The following is a 14,225-nucleotide window of genomic DNA, read 5'->3' on the forward strand; positions in this document are numbered from 1 at the left end:
AACTGGAAATCTGCTTTAGGGCATATTAGTGAATTATGGTATATGCAGTTTGCTGTGGCATTTAGAGATGTAGCATTTATAGTTTGCCAGTTCTTGTTCAATGATACTTTCTCTTCTAAAGTGATTGATTTTGGTTATTATAGATCTGATTAATCTAGGCCTTTTTGTATAAAAGCTAGTTGGTACATTGGGCAGCTTGGGAACCAGTCATTTGTTTAATGGGGCTCTGCTTCCTTATGTACAGAATGGAGAAGATTAACACTGAACTGTGTCTGTTGCTGGTCAATGGTGTCAGGTTAAAACTCAACAGAATAGAATTGGAATGAATTTTAAAAATCATTTGTTCCAATTCTTATGTTATAGATAAACAGAGGCCTATAAAGAGATGGTAACTCTTACAAATTTAGGCAAACTAGTTGTGGAACTAGGATTAGAGTGTGTGTGTGTTATTTTGGTATACCCTTCCATGTGTGCACTTCTTCAAGAAAGTAACAGTTAAACAACCAAGAATCAATGTTTGTTTATGTCTGAATATCCTTTTCCACTGATAGAAAATTCTTCTCTCTTACCTGAAATAAATGGAGAATAGATGGTGATATTATTGTGTGGTTGTCTGATTTAGAGGGCTGACCTGCTGCTAACTATGTGATGGACCAAACTTGGTACCTGATCTTTGAAATGCTGACCATTTCAGTCAACGTGTGCTTTCTCTTCCTTTTCTTTTTTTCTTTTTTTTTTTATTTTTTATTTTTATTAATATCAGTTTGAATCGGATCCTCTGGCATGAACCCCAGTTTGTGTTCTCTGTTATTTAAGTTCCACAACTAGCTGGATGAACCCTACAAAGTTCATTTTCATTAAAAACCCTGACTCTGAAACAATTTTGTTTGTCCATATTTTCTTTAGGGGCCCTAGTGAAAACAGATGAGCAGGAAGTAATCAACTTTTTATTGACAACAGAAATTATTCCTTTGTGTTTGCGCATTATGGAATCTGGAAGTGAACTTTCCAAAACGGTATGTGCTTTTCAACTTAGATTCTGTATTGTGTTGGCTCTTGGACTGCTTCATGGTCCTAGGATCATTTTCTGTGTCCCTTGGGCTTTTTGAAACTTCTCTGTATTTATTTTCTTTTAGATAAAAATTGTTTAAAAATGATCATTTAAAAACCCCAACCCTTAAGAGGAATATAAAGTTAAACACTGAATTTCTCCGTTTTCTCTGAACCCACTTTTCCAAAGGTGTATTATTCTGGACTTTTTTTTTTTTTTTTTTTTTTAATTTATTTATTTGAGAGAGAGAGTGCACACACGCATGAGAGAGCTTGAGAAGCAGGCTCCTCACTGAGCAGAGAGCCTGACACAGGGCTTGATCGCAGGACTCTAGGTTCATGACCTGAGCCAAAGGCAGAGACTTATAAGACTGAACCACCCAGGCGCTCATTATTCCAGACATTTTTTAATGCACACTCAAGTGTATACATATTTGCGCTTCTGCTTACTTTGCTTTTTAACCATGAATGACAGTGTGACTGGGTATAAAATTCTTACGTAATTTTCTCTGTCAGAACTCTGTTGCCATAGTTCTGTTGTCTTCTGATATTGAATATACAGTGAAATCTTGGAGCAGCCTAAGTTTTTCCTTTTCTTGGTGAATTTGCTTTTTCTGTGTGGATGACTGTAAGCTTTTATTATTTTATTATTTTATGTTTGATAATCTTACATCAAATTTTTTTCCAGAAGAGCATACTCTTCATGTCTCTTGTTAATTTTCATAGTATTTTTCATTTGTTTTGGCCTCTCACTTCAGCAACATCAGTTATGCTATGTATATATATTTTTTAAAGATTTTATTTGTTTGACAGAGAGATCACAAGTAGACAGAGAGGCAGGCAGAGAGTGGGGGTGGGAGCAGGCTTCCTGCTGAGCAGGGAGCCCAACGCAGGACTCGTTTTCAGGACCCTGGGATCATGACCCGAGCCAAGGGCAGACACATAACCAACTGAGCCACCCAGGTGTCCCTCAGTCATGCTATATTATATATCTTTTCTATCTTTTTCCCCTCTAATAGCTTTCTACTTTATTTTATCTCGTGTTTTTTTTCTCAAGGCTACTTTTCCATGTTGCTATTTTTAGCAATATCCAACCTCCGCTTCTGTAGTATGTGCAGTCACATTGAATTAATTAATATTTAATGCTGAGTTGGATGTAAGCAGATGTAATGATTTTTAAAATTTTGTATTTTTAACATGCAATACAGGGGCACCTGGTAATCAGAAGAGCATGTGGCTCTTGATCTCAGGTTTATGAATTCAAGTCCCATGTTAGGTGTAGATACTACTTAAAAAAATAACTTTTAAACGTGTTACAGATATAAAGTAGAAAATTCAAGTAAGTGGTTCAAATAAAAGCAAGTCTCCTACCCTCAGCCTCTCAATTCTCCCTGAAAGTAACCAACATTACCACTTTCTTGTATCTTTCTGGAAGTAGTTTATACATGTGTGTGTGGGTTACAGCTTAATTTTGTATTGATATTTTCCTTAGTGTTTGCCCTCTCACTTCTCGTGTCTTTTCAGCTCCTCTTCAAAATTTTTATCTTTTGAATTGTCTTTTGATATTTTTAAAAATCCATGTTTTCTTCAATTTCTTTGAAAATGTAGGTAGTTATTACTTGTTACCTCTTCTCCCGGTATGTCTGTGCAAAAGTCTTCAGTTGGGAGCAGTTCTACCCAAGATCGCTATTTGTTTAAAAATAATGGATGGAAAGCAAGGTGGTAGGGGCTCGTACTGGCAAACTTTTAAATCAAGTGCTTTACCTCTGAATATTTTCTACCCACTCTGCCAGTCTAGGGTATATGTGTTAGGGAGGTATCTATACCTCTGTATTCATTTTTCTGCTTAAACACATAAAGGGTAAGTGACGGTTGGATCTGTATGTGTGCTCCTCTCATTTCTTCCTTAATTTTAGGGGGTTTTCTTAATTTCAGTGGGTTTCTGGGGCAGGATCAGAATAGATACAACCGTACTCTGTCATCTTATATTAGTGGTTGCCTGTGAATAGGTTTTTCAAGTTGGCTTCTTATAGATGGGGTAGAAAAAGACCCCTTTCTTTTGTGGCATCTCTCCTTTTTTCAGGAGCCCCATTCTAACGATCCCTATTTACCTTCTTTGTACATTACTGGAGTTAATTCATTCTGAGTGCATATAGGTTCCCATTAGCTTATATGGCATATCCTGCTTGGTGTGGTGAATAGCTCCTGGCTTGTCTTCCTTTGCTCCATGCAGGCAGAGACCTTACGACGTTTGCTTTTTATGTACAATACTTAGTCTAACACCTTGCTCTAGTAGGCGCTTCCTAAAGCAGAGGGTCTCAATTAGGGATGTGTGGAGTGATCACCTGTGAAGTGGTTTTTGTTTTTTGAGGGGAGAGTGGGTACGGGGGCAGTGGGGAGCAGGGGGAAAGAATCTTAAGCAGGGGGCACCTGGGTGGCTCATTTGGTTAAGCGACTGCCTTCAGCTCGGGTCATGATCCTGGAGTTCCGGGATCAAGTCCCGCATCAGGCTTCCTATTTGGCAGAGAGTCTGCTTCTCCCTCTGACCCTTCCCCTTCTCATGCTCTCTCCCTCTCTCATTCTCTCTCTCAAATAATAAAACCTTTAAAAAAAGAATCTTAAGCAGGCTCCATATCCAGTGCAGAGCTCAATGCGGGACTTGATCTCACAACCCTGAGATCATGACCTGAGCTGAAATCAAGAGTCTGACACTCAACTGGCTAAATCACCCTGGCACCCCAATGAAGGGTTTTAAAACTGGACATGCCTAGCCCCCATCTCTGACCTACTGAGTCATTCTCTGTGGTGATAAAGTCTGGACATTGGTGTGTTTTGTTTTTGGGTTTTTTAAAAAGATTTTATTATTTATTTGATAGAAATCACAAGTAAGCGGGGGGTGGGGGTGCGAAGCAGGCTCCCTGCTAAGCAGAGAGCCTGGTGTGGGGCCCGATCCCAGGACCCTGAGATCCTGTCCTGAGCCGTAGGCAGAGGCTTAACCCACTGAGCCACCCAGGCGCCTCTGGACATTGGTGTTTTTTAAAAACTTCCCCCAGGTGAGAGTATGTTATAACCATTTTGGGAGACCATCTGGCAGGATCCACCAGCAGCATAATCCTATGCTATGACCCAGCAGTCCCACTCTTGGGTGTATGGCCAAGAGAAAGGAGTTCTTACATACATTACAGTATGTAAAGAATGTTTATAACAGCATTATTCATAAAAGATAAATTGTAGTATAGCCACAGAATAAACTCCACAGTAATTAGGAAGAATACTGATATAGGCAGGATAGTTGATGCTCATATATTGAGCAAGAGCAGCCAGCATATGCATGAATTGGTACTGTATGATTCCATTTAAGTGAAAGTCAAGAATGGGCAAAACCACTCAGTGAGGATCAGTCTGAATAGTGTTTACTTCTCAGGGAAGGGGTTATGGTGGTTGTTTTGTTTTGTTTTGGTTTGGTTTAAGATTTATTTGAGAGAGAACATGCTCAAGCAGGGAAAGGGACAGAGGGAGAGGGCAAAGTAGACTCCCCACTCAGCGCAGCACCTGATGTAGGGCTCCATCCCAAGACCCTGAAATCATGACCTGAGCCAAATTTGGACACTTAACCGACTGAGTCACCTTGGCACCCTCTCAGGGAAGGGTATTGACTGAGAAAAGGCACAACAGAATCCCCTCGAGTGCTGGAAATCTTTTGTATTTTAATCTGGTTGTGTGGTTCCTAAATGCATACATAGGTAAAAATGCATTAAGATACACTGAAGGGGGCGCCTGGGTGTCTTAGTGGGTTAAAGCCTCTGCCTTCGGCTTAGGTCATGATACCAGGGTTCTGGGATTGTGCCCCACATCGGGCTCTCTGCTCAGTGGGAAGCCTACTTCCCTTCCTCTCTCTCCGCCTGCCTCTCTGGCTACTTGTGATCTCTCTCTGTCAAATAAATTAAGTCTTAAAAAAAAAAATACGCGAAGATAGTGCACTTTGTGCACTGTATACATTTTACTGTGTGTATTTCCTCTCGTTCCCATGACAAATGCCCAAGCTTGGTGGTTAAAACAACACAGATTTGTTCTCTTACAGTTCTGCAACTTAAAAATTACTAATCAGTTTCACCAAGCTAAAGTCAGAGTGTTGGTAGGGCAGTATTCCTTCTGGAGCCTCTAGGAGAGCATCCCTTTCTTAGCTTTTTCCAGCTTCAAGAATTACATTCTTTGGCTCATGCTCTCCTCCTCCATCTTCAAAGCCAGCAGTGTAACATGTCCAGATCTCTTTGTGCTCTGTCATACCACTTTCTCCTATGTGATCAAATCTGCCTCCACCTCCCTCTTACAAGGACACTTGAAATTCTGTTTAAAGCCCTCCTGGATAATTGAGAATGATTCATCTCCCTGAGTTGTTGTTGTTTTTGTTTTTGTTTTTTTTAATAATCTCTACACTAAAGATAGGACTCAAACTTACAACCCTGGGATCAAGAGTCATGTGCTCTTCCAACTGAGCCAGCCAGGCACCCCTGTCCCCAAGATCCTTAGTGACTTTTGCAGAGTCCCTTTTGCTATAAAAGGTAGCATTCACCGAGTTTGATTATTGGGACCTGGGTATCCAGATCTGGGGGCCATTATTTAGCTCAACCACAATTTTATACCCAAGTAAAATAGTAAAATAAAATAAACAGTTGCCACAGCTGGTTCTGATGAGCAGCCAAGGGAGGGAGTCATTAAAACAATTGTTTGACTTGAACTAAGCTAGTATTTTCTAGTCCCTTCTGTGCAAGAGTTAATTGAATTTAAATTGAGGATATTCTTATGTGTGTATACAGGTAATTTTTTAAAATCAACCTATAATGTTTGTTTCAGAGGTATAGGACTGTGATTCGTCAGTCTTACACAATTCACAGCACTCACCATAGCACATACCCTCCCCAGTGCCCATCACCCAGCCACCCCATCCCTCCCACCCTCTCCCCTCCAGCCACCCTTAGTTTTTGTTTCCTGAGATAAAGAGTGTCCTATGGTTTGTCTCCCTCTCTGGTTTTGTCTTGTTTCAATTTTTCCTCTCTTCCCCTGTGATCCTCTGCCTTGTTTCCCAAATTCCACCTATCAGTGAGATCATACGATAATTGTCTTTCTGTGACTTACTTCACTTAGCATAATACCCTCTAGTTCCATCCACGTCCTTGGAAAAGGCCAGATAAAATTGCGGATATTCTTTACTATTGTTGGAATAGTGTTAGAAGGGAGGCTTCAAAATCTTAATTTTTAAAGATCTTTTAAGGGTAGAAAATGCTTGGAGCCCCTGCTCAGTTAAGCGTCTTGATCCCAGCTCAGGTCTCAATCTCTGAGTCACAAGTTCAGGCGCTGCACTGGGCTCTATACTGGACATGGAGCCTACTTTTACAAAAAAAAAAAAAAGAGTAGGCAAAGCTCTGATTACCTCATTTGGAAGCGATGAGGCACAGCTGAATTTCTAAACTCATCTTTGCTCATGGAAAAAGAGAAAAAGCTCTGTATTCAGAGGAGGTTTGGACCTCAACTCTACAACTTAGAGGCTTTGTCACTTGGGACCTTAACCTAACAAGTTATTAATTACCGCTTAATGCCTGACACACAGTGTTTGGTAACTGAAAAAGTACCTACATTTTTAAGAATTTCATAATTACCCAGAACCTACCCTTTTATGTAAAAAGAGAGTAACAGTGGTACCTACCTCATAGGTTTATTGTGAAAATTAGGCAGGGGCACCTGGGTGGCTCAGTTGGTTAAGTGTCTGCCTTTGGCTCAGGTCATGATCCTAGGGTCCTGGGATCGAGTCCTGCATTGGGCTCCCTGCTCAGCAAAGAACCTCTTTCTCCCTTTCCCTCTGCCTGCTGCTCACCCTGCTGTGATGAGCTTTGTCAAATAAATAAATAAAATCTTTAAAAAAAAAAAAAAAAAGCCATGTTATACCATTAGGAAATACTTTAGCGCACAGTAAGTATTCACTATGGTAATATGTTTATTATTAATTTTGTTTAAACTGTGCATATCTTATTGACTAAGTTACACATATGGTTGGGGTCTCTGCTTAATTTTCTGCTTCACAATTCTTCCTGGACAATGAATCAACAACCATTGGAAGACAAGTCTGAGCAACGTTTTGGACTCCTTAATTTTTGTTTTTACTCCAGGTTGCCACATTTATCCTCCAGAAAATCCTCTTAGATGACACAGGTTTGGCATATATATGTCAGACATACGAGCGTTTCTCCCACGTTGCCATGATCCTGGTGAGTTCTTTCATCTAACCCCCTTAAAGTTACTTGTGATCACACAGCTTAGTCCCTTTGCAGCCGACACTGAACAGCTTCTTGGAACCTTGTGTGACGATTCTTAAAATACCTGATCTCTGATGTCAACTGGGATTATTTTGTGTTTGTGTGTTTTTTCCTACCCCAACCCTTTCTGGGGGAAAACAGGGTAAGATGGTCCTGCAGCTCTCCAAAGAGCCTTCCGCCCGTCTGCTGAAGCACGTAGTGAGGTGTTACCTGCGACTCTCAGATAACCCCAGGTAAACATTTACAGGATTTCTAGGACTTTGGGGAAATACCCTGGTGAACAGTTGCCTCATCTCATAGCATAGCTCCTATATCTTTAGGGTTGGGAAAGGATATAACGATAATTAGTTTGGCAGAACTTGATTAAATCCTTTTAAAATCTGAAGTGCTAAATTTAAAAATCCATCAGAGTTTTGGGGATGCCTGGCTGGCCCAGTAGAGCATGTGACTCTTGATCTCGGAGTCGCGAGTTCAAGCTCCATGCTGGGCTCAGAGCTTACTTAAAAAAAAAAGCCCATCTGAGTTTTCTCTCTGTAACTCTATACCCTCCTCTGGAATTCCAGAGAGTCCAGACAGTTCCCAGGGAACCTTATGAAACATTACTCCTGTGGTTTGAGCTCTCTGTTGCTGCCCCAGGTGGTCAAGATGATAAGTATATTTTCAAAGATCTCATAAGAAAGGAATGGAACCCAGAGGGCACTTGAATTATACTTTCAGTTCTCTCTTTGATTCCTGTAAAGTCGTTGAGCTAATTATTTTATCTCCCTATGTTCATAATCTTTCTGTCAGAAATCATACATTGTAGATACAGTGCATTTTAGAAGTGTTTGACCTTTTGCTTTGTAAATCCATAATTCATGCTGAAAGCCACTTGCTTAGGTTCTGCTAAACCACATAATGGGGCAATTTCTGTGTTCCTAGGAGTGGGGATAACTCAATTTAATGTGAGCTCAGCCTTCTGCCCCTGAGGTTATTCAAGCCTGAGCTGTTTCTTCATCATTTTTTCCTGTTCTTCAGTGGTTCCTGTTTTCTTCAGTTTGAAAATATATTTCTTTAAACTAGTCTGAGTACAAAAGCTATAACTATTTAAAACAGTTTTATAAACCATTAGCTTTTGGAGGTTTTTAGATTTCACTTTCCACTGGTCATCTTTTAAAGAAAGTGAAACATTTGAAAGTTCATCTGATAGTGTTGCCACTATAGATTTGTTTTTACATCTCATATCTTATTAAGCATTTTAATTATAAAACTGAAGCAGGGGCGTCTGGTGGGCTCAGTCAGTAGAGCATGCGATTCTTGATTTCAGAGTCATGCATTCGAGCCCCACATTGGACGGAGAACTTACTTTTTTAAAAAAGGAAAGAGAAAAAGAAACTGAGGCGGGTTTTAGAAAGATACAAAATCATATTAATTTAGAATTAAAGTCCACTAATTTATCATACTGTGAGTTGGGTCATCTCCCTTTTCATTTACTATAACCCATCGATTTTTACCGTGAGCATATTGACATTATTTACTGGAATAAATCAGTGAATTGAACTGTTGCACCATTTCATTCCATTTTGCTGTGTCTTGGAATTCCACATTGAGCCATCATTCTGAAAATGTTCACAGGTGACAGACTCTGGAGATCTGAGCCCATAGCTAATACAAGTTGTAAGGAATTTTAATGGATTCTTAAGATAACTTGACTGAACCTCATATTCCCGGGATTCTGTATATTTATGTCTAAGAAAGGGCTTCTTCCCTGTCCCCCAAATGTGGGTTTATTTGCTGGTCTCCCTGGTTGGCTTGTTTGTCTCTGATGTAGGGCACGTGAAGCGCTCAGGCAGTGCCTCCCTGACCAGCTGAAGGACACGACCTTCGCCCAGGTGCTAAAAGATGACACCACCACGAAACGCTGGCTTGCACAACTGGTGAAGAACCTGCAAGAGGGCCAGGTCACCGATCCCCGGGGCATCCCCCTGCCCCCTCAGTGATCCTCCCCCACCCCCTCCTACCACTCCCCCAAGCTGGGGAAGGGAGGGGGAACCCGAGAGGAAAACAGCTCAGGTTTTACCGCTGACCAGGAATAGACAACCTCAATGCTGAACTGCACTGGAGAAGAGGGGTGAGGTCACCTCGCTGAGGTGAACGGGCTGCCATCTCGGGCTGCCTCTGGGACCTGGGCTCCCTCCGCTACTCCCAGGAGATGGGCTCCTGACACAGCAGTCTGCCACCACAGCTCCAGGAGGGTGTCAACACCAGCAAATGCTGTGTCTGCAGCGTGCCCGCGATGGCCCTTCTCCCCGACCCGTACTAGCCACTGACGGGGAGGGGGATGTGGCGGTGGTAGCACGCTAGGCATGCCAAACGCCTGGGACCAAGCCGTGTGGCGGTCTTCTAATTTGCCTTCCTGGAAGACTCAAGACGTGTCTCTTCATCCTCTCTCTCAGTATTTGTTTACTTTGGTCTCTTGTTTTTGATGTCAGAGAGAGGTGTGTTTAGTGGACACGAGCTGTAATACTCAGCAGAACTTTGTCAATTGGCACTGTTTACAAGTCTGTTAGCTGCATAAGCTTAATAAAAAATTGGTCTGGGCATTACATCCCCTCTAGCAGGCCAACAGCTGCATGAACTGTGGGGAGGAATGGGAGGCAAGGGAAGGATAAAGCCAAAGGACAGCAGGACCCCATCGCCTCTTTCCCTTCCCTTTCCGTCCTTCTGCCCCCAGTTCCAGACGCCACAAGGACCCTAACCTTGTTTCTGGCTCTAGCTGCTAGCTTTTCCAAATCTCAGTGCTTTTCCCTGTTCCACATCCCTCCTGTTAAACTTCCAACAGACGTCTTAATTCATCAGGCTGTTCTGGAAGGGTGTTGTACTGGGGGAGGAGAGGTGGCTTGGGCCTCACCTTCAATTCCAGTCCTCAGAGAGGTTTCCTGGGTGACTTTTAAAGGGGAAGGTGCCTGGGGACCAAGATGACAGGCTGCTTGATCCCATTCTTTTGTATGAATTTCTGCAGCTCCTTCTGTGTTCATGATTGTACTTCAAGTGGGATTAGCTGAATGAGTTCATCTACTCAGATTTAAGACAGAGGGCGGGACTCTGCTTCTTCACTGTCTTGTCTTTTTTTTTTTTTTTTTTTTTTTTTGACACATTCCCTATTGGTCTATGGGAATTACAGGGTTGCCACTAAAGTACTTCCACTTGTTCATACCGAGTCAGCGAAACCCCCTTTCTTCTTTGGAGCTCCAGATGTCTTCACAATCCAGAGACTTGAATCAGTAATACAGTGTAAACTGCCTTGCTTTCCCCCAGTCCTTCCCTCTGCCAACACCTGCTCTCTCTCTCATCCCCACCCCCAGTCAAAGATGGGTTTATTAATCCAACTCTAGAGAGAGACGAGGTATTTTCTGTCCACATCTCCCCAGTGAAGGTATCTCCGAACAAGTTTGGGGAGGGTCCGTCTGTAAGGAGCAAGCTCCGAGAAACCTCTGTGGAGGCAGTTTGGCCAACCCAAGGGCTCTTCAAGCCGACTTTCACAAGGGGAGCCGGCCTTGTTAGTTGGCTTCTGTCTCTAGAGCCGACAAAGTAGTAATTGAGTAGCCCAGATGTAGGAAGGGTAGAAGAAGCACTTACTCCCCTGCCTTCCAAAATGAAGAGGAGAACCAGGTGAGCTCTCAGTCTCAAGCCTGAAGAGAAGAGGTCTTGAAGGAAGCAGAGAACAGCATGGACTGGACAGACGTCTGGACTTCCCTCAGCCCATAGTTTCGTGAGCTGGAGAGGCCAGCTGAGGGATCTCTTGATTTTTGCCAACTGCCTTCCTGCTGAGCCAAAGTTTTCTCATTCCCCCTTCACTGGGGAAGCAGCTGAGGCCACGGGCCTTGCTCCCTGGGAAATTGTCTTCTCGCTCCATCTTCTGGTGCATTGGCCATGTTACTGTGCCAGTAGTGTCTTAACTCCTGTTCCATATATTCTCAGCTGGCCTTGGACCCCACCTAGGAGTTGGGGGAGGGATGAAAATGGGTATTATTCCTTGTAGTTGATCCTGATGTCATGTGTGTATGAAGAGACCCCTCCCTTCATTTTGTTTTGTTTTGTTTTGTTTTCCATCCCTCTCACTCCCTAACAGGATTGAAATAAAACCTGTTTCTGTTTTTATAAAAATAATTTTTCCTTTAAACTGGAGACTTGATTTTGTCAATATAGAGATCTCTAGGCACTCTGGTCACATGATCCTGGTCCCCCTGCCTCTGCCATCTGTTCGACACAAACACACTGTTCTGCCAAGAGGGCAGAGATGGTTCCCCTGTGGCTGGGTCCTTTGGGAAGAGCCCTGCTGCTGGATGAAAGCTGTTGGGGAGGCTGGGGCAGTACCCTTTATCTGGTGCTGCTTGCTGAAACAGAACCTCACTCCTCACTGTCATAGCCATAGTTTAGTATGGTGCGGGAGAGACCTGAAGTGAAGAGGTAGCACTGGAAACATTTTCTCACAGACTTGAATATACTTTTCCTCCCGAGTTTCAAGACTTAGCACACATCCCCAGAGTTTCCATGCCTGCTTCAGGCACTTAGCAGGACAGAGCTAACCTCTGCTTCCAGCTTTTTTTCCAAGGCATCGGAGGGCCCATGACTGGTGGAACAGGGCATGGAGAGGCACTGGTAGCCTTCAGAGCCTGCCTGCCTTCCTGTCTACATAGCATTCGTTTGCTCACCACTCCTGCCACTCAAAGGCTGAGGTAGGGTGGGGGAGGGGATATACGAAGGTATTGCTGTCAAAAGCACAAGGAACAGAAAAGCATACAATGAAATGAAATTCCTAAATGCTGTGAAACTTAATTTTTTAAAAAATTATTTTAAAGCATTTGTTTCAAAAGCTAATCTAACAGATGAGTTGAACAACACAAGTAACAAGCCTAACTTAATTGATAAACAGAACACTGTACTCTACACCAACAGTGTGCATACTGTCTTCAGGCCAGACGCGTTTACTAAAATTGGTCACAGCCATCAGGCCTCAGAAAATTTTTAAAAATTAAAATAATGTTCTGTGAACACAGGATTAGGTCACAAAAAAGACAACTGGAAATCTCTAACTTTAAAAATAAATAGGCAGGGGGCTCCTGGGTGGCTCAGTGGGTTAAAGCCTCTGCCTTCGGCTCAGGTCATGATCCCAGGGTCCTGGGCTCGAGCCCCACATCGGGCTCTTTGCTCAGCAGGGAGCCTGCTTCTCCCTCTTTCTCTGCCTACTTGTGATCTCTATCAAATAAGTAAATAAAATCTTAAAAAAAAAAAAAAAACAGGCAGTCCAGTTCTAAATAACCCATGGGTCACAGGAGAAATCACAAAGTTAGAAAAAAAAATGGATAATGAAGATACACATCAAAACCTGTGGCATACAAGTAAAGTAATAATGTGGCTTTAATTCACATGTTATAAAAGAAAGGCTGAAGTCAGTGATCTAAGTTTTCATGTCAAGAAACAGGATAATAAATTCAAAAAATAAGAAAATACAAAAAAAACCAAAGCCAGTGAAATAGAAAACAAATCTTAAAGAAAAATCAATGAAATGGGAAGTCATTACCTTGAAAACATCAATAAAATTGATAAAACCTAAGTCGACCTTAGATCAGACCAAAAACATTTTGGAAAAAGGGACATCACTCATCTTACACTCACTAATCTTCCATGAAGTTCAGAGACTGTAGAATAAGGGCACAGGTCCCCATTCACTTTTGAGGCCACCAAAACCCAGCAAGGGTATCACAGAAAAACCAGGGGTTGAACTCTTCTGTGAATGTAGATGTAAAATTACTGGAAAAAATAGGCAAATCAGTTCTAAGAGGGGGAAAAAAAAGATAATACACTATAATTTGGGTTTACTGAAAAAAAACAGGGTTGATTCAATATGTGAAAAATAATTAACAATCAACAAATATTAGTAAGGAGAGAAATCATAATTGTCTAGGCAGATACACAAAAGAACACTACAAAATTCAATACCTATTCATGATTAAAAGAAAAAAAAACTTTAGAAAACCAGAGTTAGGAGGGCACGTCCTTAAATCTAACAAAAGGTATCAACAAAAATGCTATAGGAAACTTCCGAGAAAAATACAAAGTCCTCCATGAAATGAGGATTGAGCCAAAGATACCCACTGCCACACCTCCAGGTATCATACCGGTTCAAGCCTGTGTGATAAACCAAGAAAATACAAGGATCATAAAGGTAAAAAAATTTGCTGACAACATGACTATGTACACTCATAATCCAGAAGAATCTGCAAACTCTTAGAATGAAAGGAATTTAGCGAAGTCCCAGAATGCAAAGTCAATATGCAATCAATCAATCAATCAATCACGTGTCTCTAAATAACAAGGAATTTCAAAAATATAACAGGGAGTCTGGCTAGCTCTTTTTGGAAGAGTGTGTGGCTTTGATCTCAGGGTGGTGAGTTTGAGCCCCATGTTGGATGTAGAGATTACTTGGGGGGAAAAAAAAGGGGTGCCTGGGTGGCTCAGTGGGTTAAAGCCTCTGCCTTTGGCGCAGGTCATGATCCCAGGGTCCCGGAATCGAGCCCCGAATCGGGCTCTCTGTTCAGCAGGCAGCCTGCTTCCCTTCCTCTTTCTCTCTCTGCCTGCCTCTCTGCCTACTTGTGATCTCTGTCAAATAAATAAAATCTTTTAAAAAAAATCGCATAAGAAATCAAATAACTCAAAATAGATATATTGAAAGATGTGCAGAACTTTTACATTGAAAACAACAAAACACTCTTGAAAGAAACACCTACATAAATGAATGGAAGGATATATCTTCTCCATGGATTAGAAAACAATATTGTAATGATGCCAGTGATTGATCTTCTGATTAAACTCAGTTCTAAG

The 14,225-nt window shown here is 41.9% G+C and overlaps 1 protein-coding gene across 1 annotated transcript in view; it reads left to right on the plus strand.

The window, feature by feature from the left end:
• The window catches only part of CNOT9 (CCR4-NOT transcription complex subunit 9), a 32,725-nt gene extending 21,215 nt beyond the window's left edge, over nucleotides 1–11,510 (plus strand). Inside the window, exons 5-8 of the mRNA XM_032354818.1 lie at nucleotides 907–1,016; nucleotides 7,215–7,313; nucleotides 7,503–7,594; nucleotides 9,172–11,510. Coding sequence (XP_032210709.1) covers nucleotides 907–1,016; nucleotides 7,215–7,313; nucleotides 7,503–7,594; nucleotides 9,172–9,340 — 470 coding nt within the window. The 3' untranslated portion in view covers nucleotides 9,341–11,510. The remainder of the gene's footprint in view (nucleotides 1–906; nucleotides 1,017–7,214; nucleotides 7,314–7,502; nucleotides 7,595–9,171) is intronic.
• The last annotated feature ends 2,715 nt before the right edge of the window (nucleotides 11,511–14,225 follow it).

The sequence above is a fragment of the Mustela erminea genome, chromosome 8 (genome assembly GCF_009829155.1).
Source record: "Mustela erminea isolate mMusErm1 chromosome 8, mMusErm1.Pri, whole genome shotgun sequence".
NCBI lineage: Eukaryota > Metazoa > Chordata > Mammalia > Carnivora > Mustelidae > Mustela > Mustela erminea.